The following is a 20,805-nucleotide window of genomic DNA, read 5'->3' on the forward strand; positions in this document are numbered from 1 at the left end:
GACAAAGGATTCCTCTGGGAGGATTTCCAGCCCTGGAAATCAGTTTGTGCTGCCCCCAGAGCAGGCGAGGACCTGCCATGCAGGGGAGAATGCAATGCACAGCTTGATGACCTGTCGGTCTCTTAGGAAGACAAATGAGTCTGTGACTCTGTTACAAGATCCTGGCTTTTCCAGAAGGCAAAGATGAGGCTTCTCCAAATCTGCAGAGCCATGTGAGGACTGTGACAATACTATGGCGGTGTTGTCATGTCCCAGTCCAAAGCATACATCTGCAATGGCCCTGAGAACACATTCATAAAGGCACTTGGGTTTGGGGAGGGTGGTAGCTTGCAAAGGAAGTGTGTTTGCTCTCCCTTCATTTTGCCTGCCTGAAACTGCAGTCCTGTGGTGCTCTCAGGACTCTGCTTGGTTTGTCCCTGGCTGCTTTGGGTAGCTCTGATGGACCTGTGACAGTGTGGCTCGTGCTTTGTTTCAGATGGCTACTACATCTTCCTGCAAGGCAGTAATGATACTCTCCCTGGTTTTGTGGCTCAACTGGTCAGTCCAGTGTGCAGCTGGGAAGGAACACTCTGCTTCCGCTTCTGGTACCACATGTACGGAACTGCTCAAACAATGGCCTTGCGGGTGTACGTGCAGAAGGATGATGAGCTAGTGATGGTCTGGAAAGAAGTTGGGAACCATGAAGACAGGTGGCACTTGGGAGAGGTCACAGTGAACATGACAGGAAACATGCAGGTAAGGCCACAGGCTCTCACTGTCACCTCAGAGGAACTGTGCTTTCTAGTGGCTCTCCACACATGCAGCTGGAGCTAATGCTGGGAACCATTCCTTTCCTTAGATTCTGCTGGAGGGAGAATGGGGTGAAGATGTGCGCAGCAACATAGCATTGGATGATGTCTCCATTGTAAACGGATCCTGTGCAGGTACAAGGCATGGCTTAGAGCACGGCATCCTGGGACACATCACTGACTGAGGCGGCAGGCTATGCTAGAGGCAGAGCTGTGCTAGAGGCAGAAGCACAGGTTGTCTTAGGTCACTGATGCACCCTGTGCCCAAGTCTACTCTCCTCTGGGCGGCTGGGGCACTGGCAATGCCCACAGTCACTCTTTTAGTTCACGTGTTACAAGGCCCACAGACAAGATACTGGCCAATGATACAGAAGTGCTTTATCTGCTGTTGGGACCCAGCTAAGCAGACGGCAGAGCCATGGAGTGGGACAGGTCTGCCTGAGATGACACTGCTCAATCCCTGTCCTGGCTATGCCTGCTCAATGTGTTGGGTACTTCAGAAGGGTGAGGAAACCAGGTGTCTGCCACAAAACTCCCTTGTTGGTGCACATCTCCTCTAATTCTCTCTTGTGCTAGGTCCATTGACACCAACACCCACGGTCTCCTTGCCAGCTACCACAAAACAGCCTGTAATCACCACCTCACCAAGCAGACCCACACCCAGCTCATGTACTGCCACCTCCCATCCCCTTCTGATTCTGCTTTTTGCAACTTTTCATTTTGCTTCCTCCAAGGCTCATGACATGGTTTGGAGGGTCTGTTCTGAAGGGAGGTGTGTCTCCTCCTATCTCCCAGCTCTGCTGCTGGACGTAGCATCTTTGCAGAGCTATAACAGTGCCATCCCTGCCCTGGGTCTCTTGGGTCAATGTGTCTGCTTTTAGAGGAAGGCTGGATTAGCAGCTTACAACAGGTGCTCATGTTGACACTTGCCACTTCTTCCTCTGTCTCTCCATAGGTCCACTTCCTACTACACCCCCTACACTGCTGCCTAATGGTACAACACCAACACCAACGCCACCTGGAACAACCTCAGGTACAGCTATTATTCATAGAGTTCTGAGTCCTCTTCAAAACCCGTACTAGGAACACGGTGCATTTGTGTTTAAGGGCTGTTATTTGATTTACTTCAGTTTCCCTCAATAACTAGACATGCATTGAATCCTCTTCCCTTTCTAAGAGATTGTGTGGGATAGCTGTGCTTCTAAAAATAGGACGTTTCAGTAGCTTTGAACTGTATGTCTGTAAAAAGTAATACCATCATGATATAGATCTCTAATAACTCTGCTTGTCCGTAAAGCCAATGGACCAGTCATGCACTAGATACTGCTTGAGAAAGTGAGCTGGAGAGAAGAGGCAGTAGGATGTGCTCAACTGAAAGTTTCCTCTGGTCTTTCCACTGTCAGGCACCTGTGTAGTGGAAGGAGACCCTCACTACCACACCTTTGACAAGCAGTTACACCATTTCATGGGCACCTGCACCTACACCCTCTCCAAGCTGTGTGAGAGCAACAGCTCCCTGCCCTACTTCAACGTGGAAGCGGCCAACGAGCACAGGGGAGGCAACACCCGTGTGTCCTATGTCCGACACGTGGATGTCGATGTGGCTGACCAGAGGATAAGGCTGGCACAGGGTGGAGTGGTGACGGTGAGCTTGAGGGGCAGATGCTGTGGGGCGGTGTGAGCGGAGAGAACTGGGCCAAATGGACTGCTCCAATCCTGTCTGGGTTCCTGTCCTTCCAGGTCAATGGGGTGGAAGAGATCCTGCCTTGCAGCCCATCCGCAGACGTGCAGGTCTTGTCCAGTGGCTTCTACACCATGGTCATGACAGACTTTGGCTTGAGAGTCAAGTTTGATGGGAAGCATCGGGTGGAGGTGACGCTTCCAAGCACCTTTGGGCAGAAGGTTTGTGGCATGTGTGGCAACTACAACGGGATAGCAGCAGATGACTTCCAGAACCCAGAAGGGGCAATGGAGCCAGACTCCACCAGCCTGGGCAACAGCTGGGAAGTGTCCAACAACAGCAGGTGGGTATGGCCCCCAGTAGCCCTGGGGACACATTGCAGCAGGAGGGCAGGAGGAGGAGGCACCAGGACAAGGCCACAAATGACCCAGGGGCCCTTCTGCCTGTCTTTCCACAGCTGCTCAGCCGGACCTCTGCCCACCCCAGCCTGCAATGAGACCGACAAGCAGCTCATCGGCAGCAGCCACTTCTGTGGGCTCCTCACGGACACCAGCGGCCCGTTTCAGGTGTGCCACGCTCTGCTGAGCCCCAGCAGCTACTTTGACACCTGCTTCTATGACCTGTGTGAGCTGGGGCTGGACCGTGAGACCCTGTGCAAGAGCTTGCAGTCCTATGCAGATGCCTGCCAGTCCCTCGGTGTCCAGATACCTGCGTGGAGGAACGCAACCTTCTGCCGTAAGTCCCGACAGGGTACCTGGGGCCGGTACTCTAGCAAAACACAGGACAGGATTGCAAGAGTGAGCTGGGGAATAACAACTATTCTCCATGTGGGCTGTAGGGATATACAGGTAGATATCAGTATTAGAGGCACCATTTTCTGTTTCATTTTGATTGGGTAGGACCAAGAACACATGTAGGGCCAGAGACCATTGAGAAAATAGGGATAGCTACTTTTTCAAAGGAGATGTTCAGCAGAAAGGGGTATTCTGTTCTCCACGTAATTTGTTGGTTCATCTGTTTTGGCAGCGATCGCTTGTCCAGCCAACAGTCACTACGAACCCTGTGCTGCAGCCTGCCCTGCCACTTGTGTTGACCCAACTGCTCCCAACACCTGCAGCCTGCCGTGCGTGGAGGGCTGTGTGTGCGACAGCGGGTACCTGCTCTACAATGACCGCTGCGTGCCCAGCCAGCAGTGCGGCTGCTGGCACAACGGGCAGCACTACCCCGTGGGCTCGGAGTTCTGGACTGACAACACCTGCTCCTCCAAGTGCACCTGTCCCGCACGGGGAAGCAAAGTGCAGTGCTTCAATGCCTCCTGCCCTGCGGGCCAGTTCTGTGGGGTGCAGAACGGGAAACCTGTGTGCCTTGAACACTCCTACGGCATCTGCCACATCCACGGGGACCCTCACTACCAATCCTTTGACAAGGTGACGCACGACTTCATGGGCAACTGCACCTACACCCTGGCCAAACTCTGCTCCAACACCACCTCCCTGCCCTACTTCAACGTGGAGGCCAAGAACGAGCACCGTGGCAACACCCAAGTGTCCTATGTGCGCGAAGTCATGGTTGAGGTGTACGGACAGCGCATTGTCATCCTCAAGCAGCAGAAGAGCCACGTGCTGGTAGGCACTGGGGGTGGCTAAGGTGGGGTGTGCATGCAAGGCAGGGCTGGCTGCTGCTGGCAGGGCCTGAGGTGTACCAATAGTCCCAGGCATGGGTGGGTTCCACTAAAGGCACTGGGTTGCTTTGTTTTCCCTTTTGGGAGGGGCTGGAGGAGGAAGAGTCCAATGGGGAACAAGAGCCATGTTGAGCACAGTGCAGAACCCAGCACTCAGCTCTGTGAGCCCCCGTGGTGTAGGGGTGTAAGGACATCCCAGGCAGCCATTTGGGCCATGCCTGGGCTGGCAGCTGCTTTCCCTGGGCAGGAGCAGCCAGGGAGGCCTGGAACAGGCCCGGGGCCCACTGTGGTGGTGTGTGTGCCGTAGGTGAACAGCGTGCGGCAGACGTTGCCGGTGAGCGCAGCAGGAGGGGCCATCACGGTGAGCAAGAGCGGTCGCTACGTCGTCCTGGAGACAGACTTCTACCTCCGAGTGTCCTACGACACTGACCACTCGGTGGAGGTGAAGGTGCCCACCACCTACTTCAACCTGACCTGTGGCATGTGCGGCAACTTCAACAACCGCAGAGATGATGAATACATGATGCCCAACGGGCAGCAAGCCGCAGACTCCAACGCTCTGGGGGAGAGCTGGCAGGTCCCAGACAGTGACCCCTCCTGCGGTGTGCCCGTCCCCTCCCCACCCTGCAGTGCAGAAGAGGAGGAGCTCTACCGCTCCGACCAGTTCTGTGGCATCCTGACCACCAGGCCTAGCTCTTTTGAGAGCTGCCACGGCACCATCAACCCCCAGGACTACTTTGACACCTGCTTGTATGACCTGTGTGCCCTGAATGGTGGCCAGGAGTTCCTGTGTGCTGCTCTGGAGGCCTATGCTGATGCGTGCCAGGCAGCTGGTGTGACTCTGCTTCCCTGGAGGAATGCTACCTTCTGCCGTGAGTACCTGCCTTGCCATTGCCAGAAAGGGAAATGAGCCACACCCTTGGCTCTGAACCTCTGGCCAATGTGTGTCTTAGGTTTTTCCCTTCCCTCAAGGCCTTCCATGGTTCAAGTCTTGCTGGTCCTAATTTTCACCTTGCCATTGCAGCCCTGCAGTGTCCTCCCAACAGCTACTATGACCCCTGCATGACGGGCTGTCCTGCCACCTGTGTTGACCAACACGCCCCACTGAACTGCTCCAAGCCTTGTGTGGAGGGCTGTGCGTGTAGCTCTGGCTTCCTCCTGAGTGGAGACACCTGTGTGCCCGAGGACAACTGCGGCTGCCACTTTGAGGGCAACTACTACACTGTGAGTGAAAACCCTGGCCTGGTTTGCAGAGCCCTGCCAGGCCACTCCTCTGCCTGTACTTTCCTGCCTCATCCACTGAGGTTTGGTGTTTCCCTGCCTGCAGGAAGGGGAGTCCTCCATCAATGAGAACTGCACTCGCCGGTGCCAGTGTGAAGCCAAAGGCCACATGGTTTGCTCTGCCCTGTCCTGTGGCGAGGACGAGGTCTGCAAGATCCAGGATGGCCAGAGGGGCTGTTACCCAGCCAGCACTGCTGTCTGCCACATCTACGGTGACCCACATTACAGCACCTTTGATGGGAAGCTCCACCACTTCCAGGGCTCCTGCAACTACACAGCGGTGACAGGCTGTGACAACTCCTCCCTTGGCTTCAGTGTCACCACCCGCAACAAACATCGCGGCAGCCAGAGCTGGACAGCTCTGGACTCTGTGGCACTGTCCCTCGAAGGCCTCCACATTGCACTGCGCCAGCACAAGGCAGTCTACGTAAGCCTCTCATTTTGGTACCTGGGAACAGCAAACACACCGGACACTCTTGAAATACCTCTCTGGGTCCACTGAGAGCTTCCTGTTCCCTGAGCCTGCTGCGTGCTCACAGAACAGCCTGGCGGGGCTCTCTTTGGGGCCATATGTGGCTGCTCATGCAGACACAGAGTCTTGGTTACTTTCCTGAGCTTTCAGTGTGCTGTTGGTACAGTTGTTGCTACCCTCGTACACCTGGGCAGGGTTTCTCATGCCAGCAGTGCTTTTGGCTCGCGGGCACTACCCCGCTGAGGAAGAGTGACCTCTCAGTGGAGGACACCTCTTAATGCTTCTGTCTCCCTCTGCTCCCCTTCTCCAGATCAACGGTGCCCTGGTCTCCCTGCCTGCTTCTCCTGCCCCCGGTGTGACCATCTCCCTGAGCGGCTCCTATGTGCGGGTTTCTACCAAGCTGGGCCTGCAGCTGCAGTTCAATGGGGACCATGAGCTCCTAGTGAAGGTGTCTGAGCAGTACAAGGGCAAACTCTGTGGGCTGTGTGGGACGTACACTGGGAGCCAGCAGGACGACTTCATGCGACCCGATGGGGTGGTTGTACCCGACTTCAACGACTTTGGAAGCAGCTGGATGGTGCCGGATGAAGAGTGGCCGTGAGTCCTTGTTCCACCATGCAGATGAAGGACAGAAGGGACTGTGGGAGAGGGGAGCTGTGAGGGACATCAGGAGGGAGGGTTGGTGATGGCAAGCGTGGGGCAAGGGAGAAGAAGCAGCTTCCTGCCCCCTGGGAGAGTGGGCTGAGCCTGGGCAGGATGCTTTTCCTAAGCTGCTAGGATCGCACCTCAGTCGCGTGTTTCTGTCCACGTGAAACCAGGGAGGGCAATGGTGCCTGTGGGCCATGTGTTCCAGCCTTTCAAGTGACAGCATTGGGAGCCTGCCTTAGTGCAGGATCAGGATTGCAGAAGCTGAGGTTATGGCTTGGGAGGAGGTCAGGAAATACAGTGGCTGCTGTCAGCAGGCTGCAGGCAACTCAGGGCTGTTTGTCTGCTTTGTAGGTGTGACCCAGCCATCAGCCCACCTGCATCCTGCTCCTCTACTGAAGAGGAGGCAGCTAAGCAGCAGTGTTCAATCCTCACACACCTCGGTGGCCCCTTCCAGCCATGCCATGCAGTTCTGCCACCCAAGACATACTTTGAGAGCTGTGTCTATGACCAGTGTGCCACGGGTGGCAGCACGGAGCAGCTCTGCAATGACCTGGGGGCCTATGCTGCAGCCTGTGCTGAGGCGGGCGTTGCTCTGGGAGACTGGAGTGCTGGCACTGTCTGTGGTAAGCCTTCTGTTGACCACCTTTGATTTCCTTGAATCTCAGGGACAAGGAATGGGGCAGTTATGGGGGCAGTACATGGGGCACAGATTTTCCCATTTGTCATATAACTGGTCACTCTGGTAGGCCTGCCCTTGCATCAGGAGGTTCTTCTGGGCAGGTGGAAACCCTGTTCTGCACTTTGTTTGCAATGGTTTGGGGTGTTTTGGGAATTGTGTAACATCCCCATTTTGTGACCAAATCTCCATTACTTTCCTCCATTAAGTGGACGTCTCCTTTGTAAAAGGATCCTGTGCAGGTACAAGGCATGGCTTAGGGCACGGCAGCCTGGGACACGTCACTGACTGAGGCGGCAGGCTATGCTAGAGGCAGAGCTGTGCTAGAGGCAGGAGCACAGGTTGTCTTAGGGTGCTGATGCACCCTGTGCCCAAGTCTACTCTCCTCTGGGCGGCTGGGGCACTGGCAATGCCCACAGTCACTCTTTTAGTTCACGTGTTACAAGGCCCACAGACAAGACACTGGCCACAGGTACAGAAGTGCTTTATCTGCTGTTGGGACCCAGCTAAGCAGATGGCAGAGCCATGGAGTGGGACAGGTCTGCCTGAGATGACACTGCTCAATCCCTGTCCTGGCTATGTCTGCTCATGGTGTTGGGTACTTCAGAAGGGTGAGGAGGAAACCAGGTGTCTGCCACAAAACTCCCTTGTTGGTGCACATCTCCTGTAACTCTCTCTTGTGCTAGATCCATCGACACCAACACCCACGGTCTCCTTGCCAGCTACCACAACACAGCCTGTAATCACCACCTCACCAAGCAGACCCACACCCAGCTCATGTACTGCCACCACCCATCCCCTTCTGATTCTGCTTCTTGCAACTTTTCATTTTGCTTCCTCCAAGGCCCATGACATGGTTTAGAGGGTCTGTTCTGAAGGGAGGTGTGTCTCCTCCTATCTCCCAGCTATGCTGCCGGACATAGCATCTTTGCAGAGATATAACTGTGCCATCCCTGCCCTGGGTCTCTTGGGTCAATGTGTCTGCTTTTAGAGGAAGGCTGGATTAGCAGCTTACAACAGGTGCTCATGTTGACACTTGCCACTTCTTCCTCTGTCTCTCCATAGGTCCCACTACACCCCCTACTCTGCTGCCTAATGGTACAACACCAACACCAACGCCACCTGGAACAACCTCAGGTACAGCTATTATTCATAGAGTTCTGAGTCCTCTTCAAAACCCATACCAGGAACACGGTGCATTTGTGTTTAAGGACTGTTATTTGCTTTACTTCAGTTTCCCTCAATAACTGGACATGCATTGAATCCTCTTCCCTTTCTAAGAGATTGTGTGGGATAGCTGTGCTTCTAACAATAGGACGTTTCAGTAGCTTTGAACTGTATGTCTGTAAAAAGTAATACCATCATGATATAGATCTCTAATAACTCTGCTTGTCCGTAAAGCCAATGGACCAGTCATGCACTAGATACTGCTTGAGAAAGTGAGCTGGAGAGAAGAGGCAGTAGGATGTGCTCAACTGAAAGTTTCCTCTGGTCTTTCCACTGTCAGGCACCTGTGTAGTGGAAGGAGACCCTCACTACCACACCTTTGACAAGCAGTTACACCATTTCATGGGCACCTGCACCTACACCCTCTCCAAGCTGTGTGAGAGCAACAGCTCCCTGCCCTACTTCAACGTGGAAGCGGCCAACGAGCACAGGGGAGGCAACACCCGTGTGTCCTATGTCCGACACGTGGATGTCGATGTGGCTGACCAGAGGATAAGGCTGGCACAGGGTGGAGTGGTGACGGTGAGCTTGAGGGGCAGATGCTGTGGGGCAGTGTGAGCGGAGAGAACTGGGCCAAATGGACTGCTCCAATCCTGTCTGGGTTCCTGTCCTTCCAGGTCAATGGGGTGGAAGAGATCCTGCCTTGCAGCCCATCCGCAGGCGTGCAGGTCTTGTCCAGTGGCTTCTACACCATGGTCATGACAGACTTTGGCTTGAGAGTCAAGTTTGATGGGAAGCATCGGGTGGAGGTGACGCTTCCAAGCACCTTTGGGCAGAAGGTTTGTGGCATGTGTGGCAACTACAACGGGATAGCAGCAGATGACTTCCAGAACCCAGAAGGGGCAATGGAGCCAGACTCCACCAGCCTGGGCAACAGCTGGGAAGTGTCCAACAACAGCAGGTGGGTATGGCCCCCAGTAGCCCTGGGGACACATTGCAGCAGGAGGGCAGGAGGAGGAGGCACCAGGACAAGGCCACAAATGACCCAGGGGCCCTTCTGCCTGTCTTTCCACAGCTGCTCAGCCGGACCTCTGCCCACCCCAGCCTGCAATGAGACCGACAAGCAGCTCATCGGCAGCAGCCACTTCTGTGGGCTCCTCACGGACACCAGCGGCCCGTTTCAGGTGTGCCACGCTCTGCTGAGCCCCAGCAGCTACTTTGACACCTGCTTCTATGACCTGTGTGAGCTGGGGCTGGACCGTGAGACCCTGTGCAAGAGCTTGCAGTCCTATGCAGATGCCTGCCAGTCCCTCGGTGTCCAGATACCTGCGTGGAGGAACGCAACCTTCTGCCGTAAGTCCCGACAGGGTACCTGGGGCCGGTACTCTAGGAAAACACAGGACAGGATTGCAAGAGTGAGCTGGGGAATAACAACTATTCTCCGTGTGGGCTGTAGGGATACACAGGTAGATATCAGTATCAGAGGCACCATTTTCTGTTTCATTTTGATTGGGTAGGACTGAGAACACATGTAGGGCCAGAGACCATTGAGAAAATAGGGATAGCTACTTTTTCAAAGGAGATGTTCAGCAGAAAGGGGTATTCTGTTCTCCACGTAATTTGTTGGGTCATCTGTTTTGGCAGCGATCGCTTGTCCAGCCAACAGTCACTACGAACCCTGTGCTGCAGCCTGCCCTGCCACTTGTGTTGACCCAACTGCTCCCAACACCTGCAGCCTGCCGTGCGTGGAGGGCTGTGTGTGCGACAGCGGGTACCTGCTCTACAATGACCGCTGCGTGCCCAGCCAGCAGTGCGGCTGCTGGCACAACGGGCAGCACTACCCCGTGGGCTCGGAGTTCTGGACTGACAACACCTGCTCCTCCAAGTGCACCTGTCCCGCACGGGGAAGCAAAGTGCAGTGCTTCAATGCCTCCTGCCCTGCGGGCCAGTTCTGTGGGGTGCAGAACGGGAAACCTGTGTGCCTTGAACGCTCCTATGGAATCTGCCACGTCCATTCAGACCCCCACTACCAATCCTTTGACAAGGTGACGCACAGCTTCATGGGCAACTGCACCTACACCCTGGCCAAACTCTGCTCCAACACCACCTCCCTGCCCTACTTCAACGTGGAGGCCAAGAACGAGCACCGTGGTAACACCCGAGTGTCCTACGTGCACGAAGTCATGGTTGAGGTGTACGGACAGCGCATCGTCATCCTCAAGCAGCAGAAGAGCCACGTGCTGGTAGGCACTGGGGGTGGCTTGAGCATGGTGCGGTTGCAAGGCAGGGCCAGCTGTTTCTGGCAGGACCTGGCACGTACCAGGTGGGGGTTGGTTCTCCTAAAGGCACTGGGTTGCTTTGTTTTCCCTTTTGGGAGGGGCTGGAGGAGGAAGAGTCCAATGGGGAACAAGAGCCATGTTGAGCACAGTGCAGAACCCAGCACTCAGCTCTGTGAGCCCCCGTGGTGTAGGGGTGTAAGGACATCCCAGGCAGCCATTTGGGCCATGCCTGGGCTGGCAGCTGCTTTCCCTGGGCAGGAGCAGCCAGGGAGGCCTGGAACAGGCCCGGGGCCCACTGTGGTGGTGTGTGTGCCGTAGGTGAACAGCGTGCAGCAGACGTTGCCGGTGAGCGCAGCAGGAGGGGCCATCACGGTGAGCAAGAGCGGTCGCTACGTCGTCCTGGAGACAGACTTCTACCTCCGAGTGTCCTACGACACTGACCACTCGGTGGAGGTGAAGGTGCCCACCACCTACTTCAACCTGACCTGTGGCATGTGCGGCAACTTCAACAACCGCAGAGATGATGAATACATGATGCCCAACGGGCAGCAAGCCGCAGACTCCAACGCTCTGGGGGAGAGCTGGCAGGTCCCAGACAGTGACCCCTCCTGCGGTGTGCCCGTCCCCTCCCCACCCTGCAGTGCAGAAGAGGAGGAGCTCTACCGCTCCGACCAGTTCTGTGGCATCCTGACCACCAGGCCTAGCTCTTTTGAGAGCTGCCACGGCACCATCAACCCCCAGGACTACTTTGACACCTGCTTGTATGACCTGTGTGCCCTGAATGGTGGCCAGGAGTTCCTGTGTGCTGCTCTGGAGGCCTATGCTGACGCGTGCCAGGCAGCTGGTGTGACTCTGCTTCCCTGGAGGAATGCTACCTTCTGCCGTGAGTACCTGCCTTGCCATTGCCAGAAAGGGAAATGAGCCACAACCTTGGCTCTGAACCTCTGGCCTATGTGTGTCTTAGGTTTTTCCCTTCCCTCGAGGCCTTCCATGGTTCAAGTCTTGCTGGTCCTAATTTTCACCTTGCCATTGCAGCCCTGCAGTGTCCTCCCAACAGCTACTATGACCCCTGCATGACGGGCTGTCCTGCCACCTGTGTTGACCAACACGCCCCACTGAACTGCTCCAAGCCTTGTGTGGAGGGCTGTGCGTGTAGCTCTGGCTTCCTCCTGAGTGGAGACACCTGTGTGCCCGAGGACAACTGCGGCTGCCACTTTGAGGGCAACTACTACACTGTGAGTGAAAACCCTGGCCTGGTTTGCCGAGCCCTGCCGGGCCACTCCTCTGCCTGTACTTTCCTGCCTCATCCACTGAGGTTTGGTGTTTCCCTGCCTGCAGGAAGGGGAGTCCTCCATCAATGAGAACTGCACTCGCCGGTGCCAGTGTGAAGCCAAAGGCCACATGGTTTGCTCTGCCCTGTCCTGTGGCGAGGACGAGGTCTGCAAGATCCAGGATGGCCAGAGGGGCTGTTACCCAGCCAGCACTGCCGTCTGCCACATCTACGGTGACCCACATTACAGCACCTTTGATGGGAAGCTCCACCACTTCCAGGGCTCCTGCAACTACACAGCGGTGACAGGCTGTGACAACTCCTCCCTTGGCTTCAGTGTCACCACCCGCAACAAACATCGCGGCAGCCAGAGCTGGACAGCTCTGGACTCTGTGGCACTGTCCCTCGAAGGCCTCCACATTGCACTGCGCCAGCACAAGGCAGTCTACGTAAGCCTCTCATTTTGGTACCTGGGAACAGCAAACACACCGGACACTCTTGAAATACCTCTCTGGGTCCACTGAGAGCTTCCTGTTCCCTGAGCCTGCTGCGTGCTCACAGAACAGCCTGGCGGGGCTCTCTTTGGGGCCATATGTGGCTGCTCATGCAGACACAGAGTCTTGGTTACTTTCCTGAGCTTTCAGTGTGCTGTTGGTACAGTTGTTGCTACCCTCGTACACCTGGGCAGGGTTTCTCATGCCAGCAGTGCTTTTGGCTCGCGGGCACTACCCCGCTGAGGAAGAGTGACCTCTCAGTGGAGGACACCTCTTAATGCTTCTGTCTCCCTCTGCTCCCCTTCTCCAGATCAACGGTGCCCTGGTCTCCCTGCCTGCTTCTCCTGCCCCCGGTGTGACCATCTCCCTGAGCGGCTCCTATGTGCGGGTTTCTACCAAGCTGGGCCTGCAGCTGCAGTTCAATGGGGACCATGAGCTCCTAGTGAAGGTGTCTGAGCAGTACAAGGGCAAACTCTGTGGGCTGTGTGGGACGTACACTGGGAGCCAGCAGGACGACTTCATGCGACCCGATGGGGTGGTTGTACCCGACTTCAACGACTTTGGAAGCAGCTGGATGGTGCCGGATGAAGAGTGGCCGTGAGTCCTTGTTCCACCATGCAGATGAAGGACAGAAGGGACTGTGGGAGAGGGGAGCTGTGAGGGACATCAGGAGGGAGGGTTGGTGATGGCAAGCGTGGGGCAAGGGAGAAGAAGCAGCTTCCTGCCCCCTGGGAGAGTGGGCTGAGCCTGGGCAGGATGCTTTTCCTAAGCTGCTAGGATCGCACCTCAGTCGCGTGTTTCTGTCCACGTGAAACCAGGGAGGGCAATGGTGCCTGTAGACCATGTGTTCCAGCCTTTCAAGTGACAGCATTGGGAGCCTGCCTTAGTGCAGGATCAGGATTGCAGAAGCTGAGGTTATGGCTGGGGAGGAGGTCAGGAAATACAGTGGCTGCTGTCAGCAGGCTGCAGGCAACTCAGGGCTGTTTGTCTGCTTTGTAGGTGTGACCCAGCCATCAGCCCACCTGCATCCTGCTCCTCTACTGAAGAGGAGGCAGCTAAGCAGCAGTGTTCAATCCTCACACACCTCGGTGGCCCCTTCCAGCCATGCCATGCAGTTCTGCCACCCAAGACATACTTTGAGAGCTGTGTCTATGACCAGTGTGCCACGGGTGGCAGCACGGAGCAGCTCTGCAATGACCTGGGGGCCTATGCTGCAGCCTGTGCTGAGGCGGGCGTTGCTCTGGGAGACTGGAGTGCTGGCACTGTCTGTGGTAAGCCTTCTGTTGACCACCTTTGATTTCCTTGAATCTCAGGGACAAGGAATGGGGCAGTTATGGGGGCAGTACATGGGGCACAGATTTTCCCATTTGTCATATAACTGGCCACTCTGGTAGGCCTGCCCTTGCATCAGGAGGTTCTTCTGGGCAGGTGGAAACCCTGTCCTGCACTTTGTTTGCAATGGTTTGGGGTGTTTTGGGAATTGTGTAACATCCCCATTTTGTGACCAAATCTCCATTACTTTCCTCCATTAAGTGGACGTCTCCTTTGTAAAAGGATCCTGTGCAGGTACAAGGCATGGCTTAGGGCACGGCAGCCTGGGACACGTCACTGACTGAGGCGGCAGGCTATGCTAGAGGCAGAGCTGTGCTAGAGGCAGGAGCACAGGTTGTCTTAGGGTGCTGATGCACCCTGTGCCCAAGTCTACTCTCCTCTGGGCGGCTGGGGCACTGGCAATGCCCACAGTCACTCTTTTAGTTCACGTGTTACAAGGCCCACAGACAAGACACTGGCCACAGGTACAGAAGTGCTTTATCTGCTGTTGGGACCCAGCTAAGCAGATGGCAGAGCCATGGAGTGGGACAGGTCTGCCTGAGATGACACTGCTCAATCCCTGTCCTGGCTATGTCTGCTCATGGTGTTGGGTACTTCAGAAGGGTGAGGAGGAAACCAGGTGTCTGCCACAAAACTCCCTTGTTTGTGCACATCTCCTGTAACTCTCTCTTGTGCTAGATCCATCGACACCAACACCCACGGTCTCCTTGCCAGCTACCACAACACAGCCTGTAATCACCACCTCACCAAGCAAACCCACACCCAGCTCATGTACTGCCACCACCCATCCCCTTCTGATTCTGCTTCTTGCAACTTTTCATTTTGCTTCCTCCAAGGCCCATGACATGGTTTAGAGGGTCTGTTCTGAAGGGAGGTGTGTCTCCTCCTATCTCCCAGCTATGCTGCTGGACATAGCATCTTTGCAGAGATATAACAGTGCCATCCCTGCCCTGGGTCTCTTGGGTCAATGTGTCTGCTTTTAGAGGAAGGCTGGATTAGCAGCTTACAACAGGTGCTCATGTTGACACTTGCCACTTCTTCCTCTGTCTCTCCATAGGTCCTACTACACCCCCTACTCTGCTGCCTAATGGTACAACACCAACACCAACGCCACCTGGAACAACCTCAGGTACAGCTATTATTCATAGAGTTCTGAGTCCTCTTCAAAACCCATACCAGGAACACGGTGCATTTGTGTTTAAGGGCTGTTATTTGCTTTACTTCAGTTTCCCTCAATAACTGGACATGCATTGAATCCTCTTCCCTTTCTAAGAGATTGTGTGGGATAGCTGTGCTTCTAACAATAGGACGTTTCAGTAGCTTTGAACTGTATGTCTGTAAAAAGTAATACCATCATGATATAGATCTCTAATAACTCTGCTTGTCCGTAAAGCCAATGGACCAGTCATGCACTAGATACTGCTTGAGAAAGTGAGCTGGAGAGAAGAGGCAGTAGGATGTGCTCAACTGAAAGTTTCCTCTGGTCTTTCCACTGTCAGGCACCTGTGTAGTGGAAGGAGACCCTCACTACCACACCTTTGACAAGCAGTTACACCATTTCATGGGCACCTGCACCTACACCCTCTCCAAGCTGTGTGAGAGCAACAGCTCCCTGCCCTACTTCAACGTGGAAGCGGCCAACGAGCACAGGGGAGGCAACACCCGTGTGTCCTATGTCCGACACGTGGATGTCGATGTGGCTGACCAGAGGATAAGGCTGGCACAGGGTGGAGTGGTGACGGTGAGCTTGAGGGGCAGATGCTGTGGGGCAGTGTGAGCGGAGAAAACTGGGCCAAATGGACTGCTCCAATCCTGTCTGGGTTCCTGTCCTTCCAGGTCAATGGGGTGGAAGAGATCCTGCCTTGCAGCCCATCCGCAGGCGTGCAGGTCTTGTCCAGTGGCTTCTACACCATGGTCATGACAGACTTTGGCTTGAGAGTCAAGTTTGATGGGAAGCATCGGGTGGAGGTGACGCTTCCAAGCACCTTTGGGCAGAAGGTTTGTGGCATGTGTGGCAACTACAACGGGATAGCAGCAGATGACTTCCAGAACCCAGAAGGGGCAATGGAGCCAGACTCCACCAGCCTGGGCAACAGCTGGGAAGTGTCCAACAACAGCAGGTGGGTATGGCCCCCAGTAGCCCTGGGGACACATTGCAGCAGGAGGGCAGGAGGAGGAGGCACCAGGACAAGGCCACAAATGACCCAGGGGCCCTTCTGCCTGTCTTTCCACAGCTGCTCAGCCGGACCTCTGCCCACCCCAGCCTGCAATGAGACCGACAAGCAGCTCATCGGCAGCAGCCACTTCTGTGGGCTCCTCACGGACACCAGCGGCCCGTTTCAGGTGTGCCACGCTCTGCTGAGCCCCAGCAGCTACTTTGACACCTGCTTCTATGACCTGTGTGAGCTGGGGCTGGACCGTGAGACCCTGTGCAAGAGCTTGCAGTCCTATGCAGATGCCTGCCAGTCCCTCGGTGTCCAGATACCTGCGTGGAGGAACGCAACCTTCTGCCGTAAGTCCCGACAGGGTACCTGGGGCCGGTACTCTAGCAAAACACAGGACAGGATTGCAAGAGTGAGCTGGGGAATAACAACTATTCTCCATGTGGGCTGTAGGGATACACAGGTAGATATCAGTATCAGAGGCAACATTTTTGGTTTCATTTTGTTTAGGTAGGACTGAGAACACATGTAGGGCCAGAGACCATTGAGAAAATAGAGATAGCTACTTTTTCAAAGGAGATGTTCAGCAGAAAGGGGTATTCTGTTCTCCACGTAATTTGTTGGGTCATCTGTTTTGGCAGCGATCGCTTGTCCAGCCAACAGTCACTACGAACCCTGTGCTGCAGCCTGCCCTGCCACTTGTGTTGACCCAACTGCTCCCAACACCTGCAGCCTGCCGTGTGTGGAGGGCTGTGTGTGCGACAGCGGGTACCTGCTCTACAATGACCGCTGCGTGCCCAGCCAGCAGTGCGGCTGCTGGCACAACGGGCAGCACTACCCCGTGGGCTCGGAGTTCTGGACTGACAACACCTGCTCCTCCAAGTGCACCTGTCCCGCACGGGGAAGCAAAGTGCAGTGCTTCAATGCCTCCTGCCCTGCGGGCCAGTTCTGTGGGGTGCAGAACGGGAAACCTGTGTGCCTTGAACACTCCTATGGAATCTGCCACGTCCATTCAGACCCCCACTACCAATCCTTTGACAAGGTGACGCACAGCTTCATGGGCAACTGCACCTACACCCTGGCCAAACTCTGCTCCAACACCACCTCCCTGCCCTACTTCAACGTGGAGGCCAAGAACGAGCACCGTGGTAACACCCGAGTGTCCTACGTGCACGAAGTCATGGTTGAGGTGTACGGACAGCGCATCGTCATCCTCAAGCAGCAGAAGAGCCACGTGCTGGTAGGCACTGGGGCTGGCTTGAGCATGGTGCGGTTGCAAGGCAGGGCCTGCTGTTTCTGGCAGGACCTGGCACGTACCAGGTGGGGGTTGGTTCTCCTAAAGGCACTGGGTTGCTTTGTTTTCCCTTTTGGGAGGGGCTGGAGGAGGAAGAGTCCAATGGGGAACAAGAGCCATGTTGAGCACAGTGCAGAACCCAGCACTCAGCTCTGTGAGCCCCCGTGGTGTAGGGGTGTAAGGACATCCCAGGCAGCCATTTGGGCCATGCCTGGGCTGGCAGCTGCTTTCCCTGGGCAGGAGCAGCCAGGGAGGCCTGGAACAGGCCCGGGGCCCACTGTGGTGGTGTGTGTGCCGTAGGTGAACAGCGTGCGGCAGACGTTGCCGGTGAGCGCAGCAGGAGGGGCCATCACGGTGAGCAAGAGCGGTCGCTACGTCGTCCTGGAGACAGACTTCTACCTCCGAGTGTCCTACGACACTGACCACTCGGTGGAGGTGAAGGTGCCCACCACCTACTTCAACCTGACCTGTGGCATGTGCGGCAACTTCAACAACCGCAGAGATGATGAATACATGATGCCCAACGGGCAGCAAGCCGCAGACTCCAACGCTCTGGGGGAGAGCTGGCAGGTCCCAGACAGTGACCCCTCCTGCGGTGTGCCCGTCCCCTCCCCACCCTGCAGTGCAGAAGAGGAGGAGCTCTACCGCTCCGACCAGTTCTGTGGCATCCTGACCACCAGGCCTAGCTCTTTTGAGAGCTGCCACGGCACCATCAACCCCCAGGACTACTTTGACACCTGCTTGTATGACCTGTGTGCCCTGAATGGTGGCCAGGAGTTCCTGTGTGCTGCTCTGGAGGCCTATGCTGATGCGTGCCAGGCAGCTGGTGTGACTCTGCTTCCCTGGAGGAATGCTACCTTCTGCCGTGAGTACCTGCCTTGCCATTGCCAGAAAGGGAAATGAGCCACACCCTTGGTTCTGAACCTCTGGCCAATGTGTGTCTTAGGTTTTTCCCTTCCCTCGAGGCCTTCCATGGTTCAAGTCTTGCTGGTCCTAATTTTCACCTTGCCATTGCAGCCCTGCAGTGTCCTCCCAACAGCTACTATGACCCCTGCATGACGGGCTGTCCTGCCACCTGTGTTGACCAACACGCCCCACTGAACTGCTCCAAGCCTTGTGTGGAGGGCTGTGCGTGTAGCTCTGGCTTCCTCCTGAGTGGAGACACCTGTGTGCCCGAGGACAACTGCGGCTGCCACTTTGAGGGCAACTACTACACCGTGAGTGAAAACCCTGGCCTGGTTTGCAGAGCCCTGCCGGGCCACTCCTCTGCCTGTACTTTCCTGCCTCATCCACTGAGGTTTGGTGTTTCCCTGCCTGCAGGAAGGGGAGTCCTCCATCAATGAGAACTGCACTCGCCGGTGCCAGTGTGAAGCCAAAGGCCACATGGTTTGCTCTGCCCTGTCCTGTGGCGAGGACGAGGTCTGCAAGATCCAGGATGGCCAGAGGGGCTGTTACCCAGCCAGCACTGCCGTCTGCCACATCTACGGTGACCCACATTACAGCACCTTTGATGGGAAGCTCCACCACTTCCAGGGCTCCTGCAACTACACAGCGGTGACAGGCTGTGACAACTCCTCCCTTGGCTTCAGTGTCACCACCCGCAACAAACATCGCGGCAGCCAGAGCTGGACAGCTCTGGACTCTGTGGCACTGTCCCTTGAAGGCCTCCACATTGCACTGCGCCAGCACAAGGCAGTCTACGTAAGCCTCTCATTTTGGTACCTGGGAACAGCAAACACACCGGACACTCTTGAAATACCTCTCTGGGTCCACTGAGAGCTTCCTGTTCCCTGAGCCTGCTGCGTGCTCACAGAACAGCCTGGCGGGGCTCTCTTTGGGGCCATATGTGGCTGCTCATGCAGACACAGAGTCTTGGTTACTTTCCTGAGCTTTCAGTGTGCTGTTGGTACAGTTGTTGCTACCCTCGTACACCTGGGCAGGGTTTCTCATGCCAGCAGTGCTTTTGGCTCGCGGGCACTACCCCGCTGAGGAAGAGTGACCTCTCAGTGGAGGACACCTCTTAATGCTTCTGTCTTCCTCTGCTCCCCTTCTCCAGATCAACGGTGCCCTGGTCTCCCTGCCTGCTTCTCCTGCCCCCGGTGTGACCATCTCCCTGAGCGGCTCCTATGTGCGGGTTTCTACCAAGCTGGGCCTGCAGCTGCAGTTCAATGGGGACCATGAGCTCCTAGTGAAGGTGTCTGAGAAGTACAAGGGCAAACTCTGTGGGCTGTGTGGGACGTACACTGGGAGCCAGCAGGACGACTTCATGCGACCCGATGGGGTGGTTGTACCCGACTTCAACGACTTTGGAAGCAGCTGGATGGTGCCGGATGAAGAGTGGCCGTGAGTCCTTGTTCCACCATGCAGATGAAGGACAGAAGGGACTGTGGGAGAGGGGAGCTGTGAGGGACATCAGGAGGGAGGGTTGGTGATGGCAAGCGTGGGGCAAGGGAGAAGAAGCAGCTTCCTGCCCCCTGGGAGAGTGGGCTGAGCCTGGGCAGGATGCTTTTCCTAAGCTGCTAGGATCGCACCTCAGTCGCGTGTTTCTGTCCACGTGAAACCAGGGAGGGCAATGGTGCCTGTAGACCATGTGTTCCAGCCTTTCAAGTGACAGCATTGGGAGCCTGCCTTAGTGCAGGATCAGGATTGCAGAAGCTGAGGTTATGGCTGGGGAGGAGGTCAGGAAATACAGTGGCTGCTGTCAGCAGGCTGCAGGCAACTCAGGGCTGTTTGTCTGCTTTGTAGGTGTGACCCAGCCATCAGCCCACCTGCATCCTGCTCCTCTACTGAAGAGGAGGCAGCTAAGCAGCAGTGTTCAATCCTCACACACCTCGGTGGCCCCTTCCAGCCATGCCATGCAGTTCTGCCACCCAAGACATACTTTGAGAGCTGTGTCTATGACCAGTGTGCCACGGGTGGCAGCACGGAGCAGCTCTGCAATGACCTGGGGGCCTATGCTGCAGCCTGTGCTGAGGCGGGCGTTGCTCTGGGAGACTGGAGTGCTGGCACTGTCTGTGGTAAGCCTTCTGTTGACCACCTTTGATTTCCTTGAATCTCAGGGACAAGGAATGGGGCAGTTATGGGGGCAGTACATGGGGCACAGATTTCCCCATTTGTCATATAACTGGCCACTCTGGTAGGCCTGCCCTTGCATCAGGAGGTTCTTCTGGGCAGGTGGAAACCCTGTCCTGCACTTTGTTTGCAATGGTTTGGGGTGTTTTGGGAATTGTGCAACATCCCCATTTTGTGACCAAATCTCCATTACTTTCCTCCATTAAGTGGACGTCTCCTTTGTAAAAGGATCCTGTGCAGGTACAAGGCATGGCTTAGGGCACGGCAGCCTGGGACATGTCACTGACTGAGGCGGCAGGCTATGCTAGAGGCAGAGCTGTGCTAGAGGCAGGAGCACAGGTTGTCTTAGGGTGCTGATGCACCCTGTGCCCAAGTCTACTCTCCTCTGGGCGGCTGGGGCACTGGCAATGCCCACAGTCACTCTTTTAGTTCACGTGTTACAAGGCCCACAGACAAGACACTGGCCACAGGTACAGAAGTGCTTTATCTGCTGTTGGGACCCAGCTAA

General features: G+C 55.8%; 1 protein-coding gene across 1 annotated transcript in view; it reads left to right on the top strand.

Annotated features, from left to right (window-relative positions):
* The window catches only part of LOC135278567 (uncharacterized), an 89,775-nt gene that overhangs the window by 40,929 nt on the left and 28,041 nt on the right, over window positions 1-20,805 (top strand). Inside the window, exons 56-87 of the mRNA XM_064385142.1 lie at window positions 476-735; window positions 839-923; window positions 1,744-1,821; window positions 2,192-2,433; window positions 2,529-2,812; window positions 2,927-3,204; window positions 3,496-4,094; window positions 4,458-5,022; window positions 5,175-5,374; window positions 5,478-5,858; window positions 6,214-6,500; window positions 6,903-7,174; window positions 8,293-8,364; window positions 8,735-8,976; window positions 9,072-9,355; window positions 9,470-9,747; window positions 10,039-10,637; window positions 10,992-11,556; window positions 11,709-11,908; window positions 12,012-12,392; window positions 12,748-13,034; window positions 13,437-13,708; window positions 14,827-14,898; window positions 15,269-15,510; window positions 15,606-15,889; window positions 16,004-16,281; window positions 16,573-17,171; window positions 17,526-18,090; window positions 18,243-18,442; window positions 18,546-18,926; window positions 19,282-19,568; window positions 19,971-20,242. Of these exons, the coding sequence (XP_064241212.1) occupies window positions 476-735; window positions 839-923; window positions 1,744-1,821; window positions 2,192-2,433; window positions 2,529-2,812; window positions 2,927-3,204; window positions 3,496-4,094; window positions 4,458-5,022; window positions 5,175-5,374; window positions 5,478-5,858; window positions 6,214-6,500; window positions 6,903-7,174; window positions 8,293-8,364; window positions 8,735-8,976; window positions 9,072-9,355; window positions 9,470-9,747; window positions 10,039-10,637; window positions 10,992-11,556; window positions 11,709-11,908; window positions 12,012-12,392; window positions 12,748-13,034; window positions 13,437-13,708; window positions 14,827-14,898; window positions 15,269-15,510; window positions 15,606-15,889; window positions 16,004-16,281; window positions 16,573-17,171; window positions 17,526-18,090; window positions 18,243-18,442; window positions 18,546-18,926; window positions 19,282-19,568; window positions 19,971-20,242 (9,891 nt within the window). The remainder of the gene's footprint in view (window positions 1-475; window positions 736-838; window positions 924-1,743; window positions 1,822-2,191; window positions 2,434-2,528; window positions 2,813-2,926; window positions 3,205-3,495; window positions 4,095-4,457; window positions 5,023-5,174; window positions 5,375-5,477; window positions 5,859-6,213; window positions 6,501-6,902; window positions 7,175-8,292; window positions 8,365-8,734; window positions 8,977-9,071; window positions 9,356-9,469; window positions 9,748-10,038; window positions 10,638-10,991; window positions 11,557-11,708; window positions 11,909-12,011; window positions 12,393-12,747; window positions 13,035-13,436; window positions 13,709-14,826; window positions 14,899-15,268; window positions 15,511-15,605; window positions 15,890-16,003; window positions 16,282-16,572; window positions 17,172-17,525; window positions 18,091-18,242; window positions 18,443-18,545; window positions 18,927-19,281; window positions 19,569-19,970; window positions 20,243-20,805) is intronic.

The sequence above is a fragment of the Passer domesticus genome, chromosome 11, assembly GCF_036417665.1.
Source record: "Passer domesticus isolate bPasDom1 chromosome 11, bPasDom1.hap1, whole genome shotgun sequence".
Classification (NCBI taxonomy): domain Eukaryota; kingdom Metazoa; phylum Chordata; class Aves; order Passeriformes; family Passeridae; genus Passer; species Passer domesticus.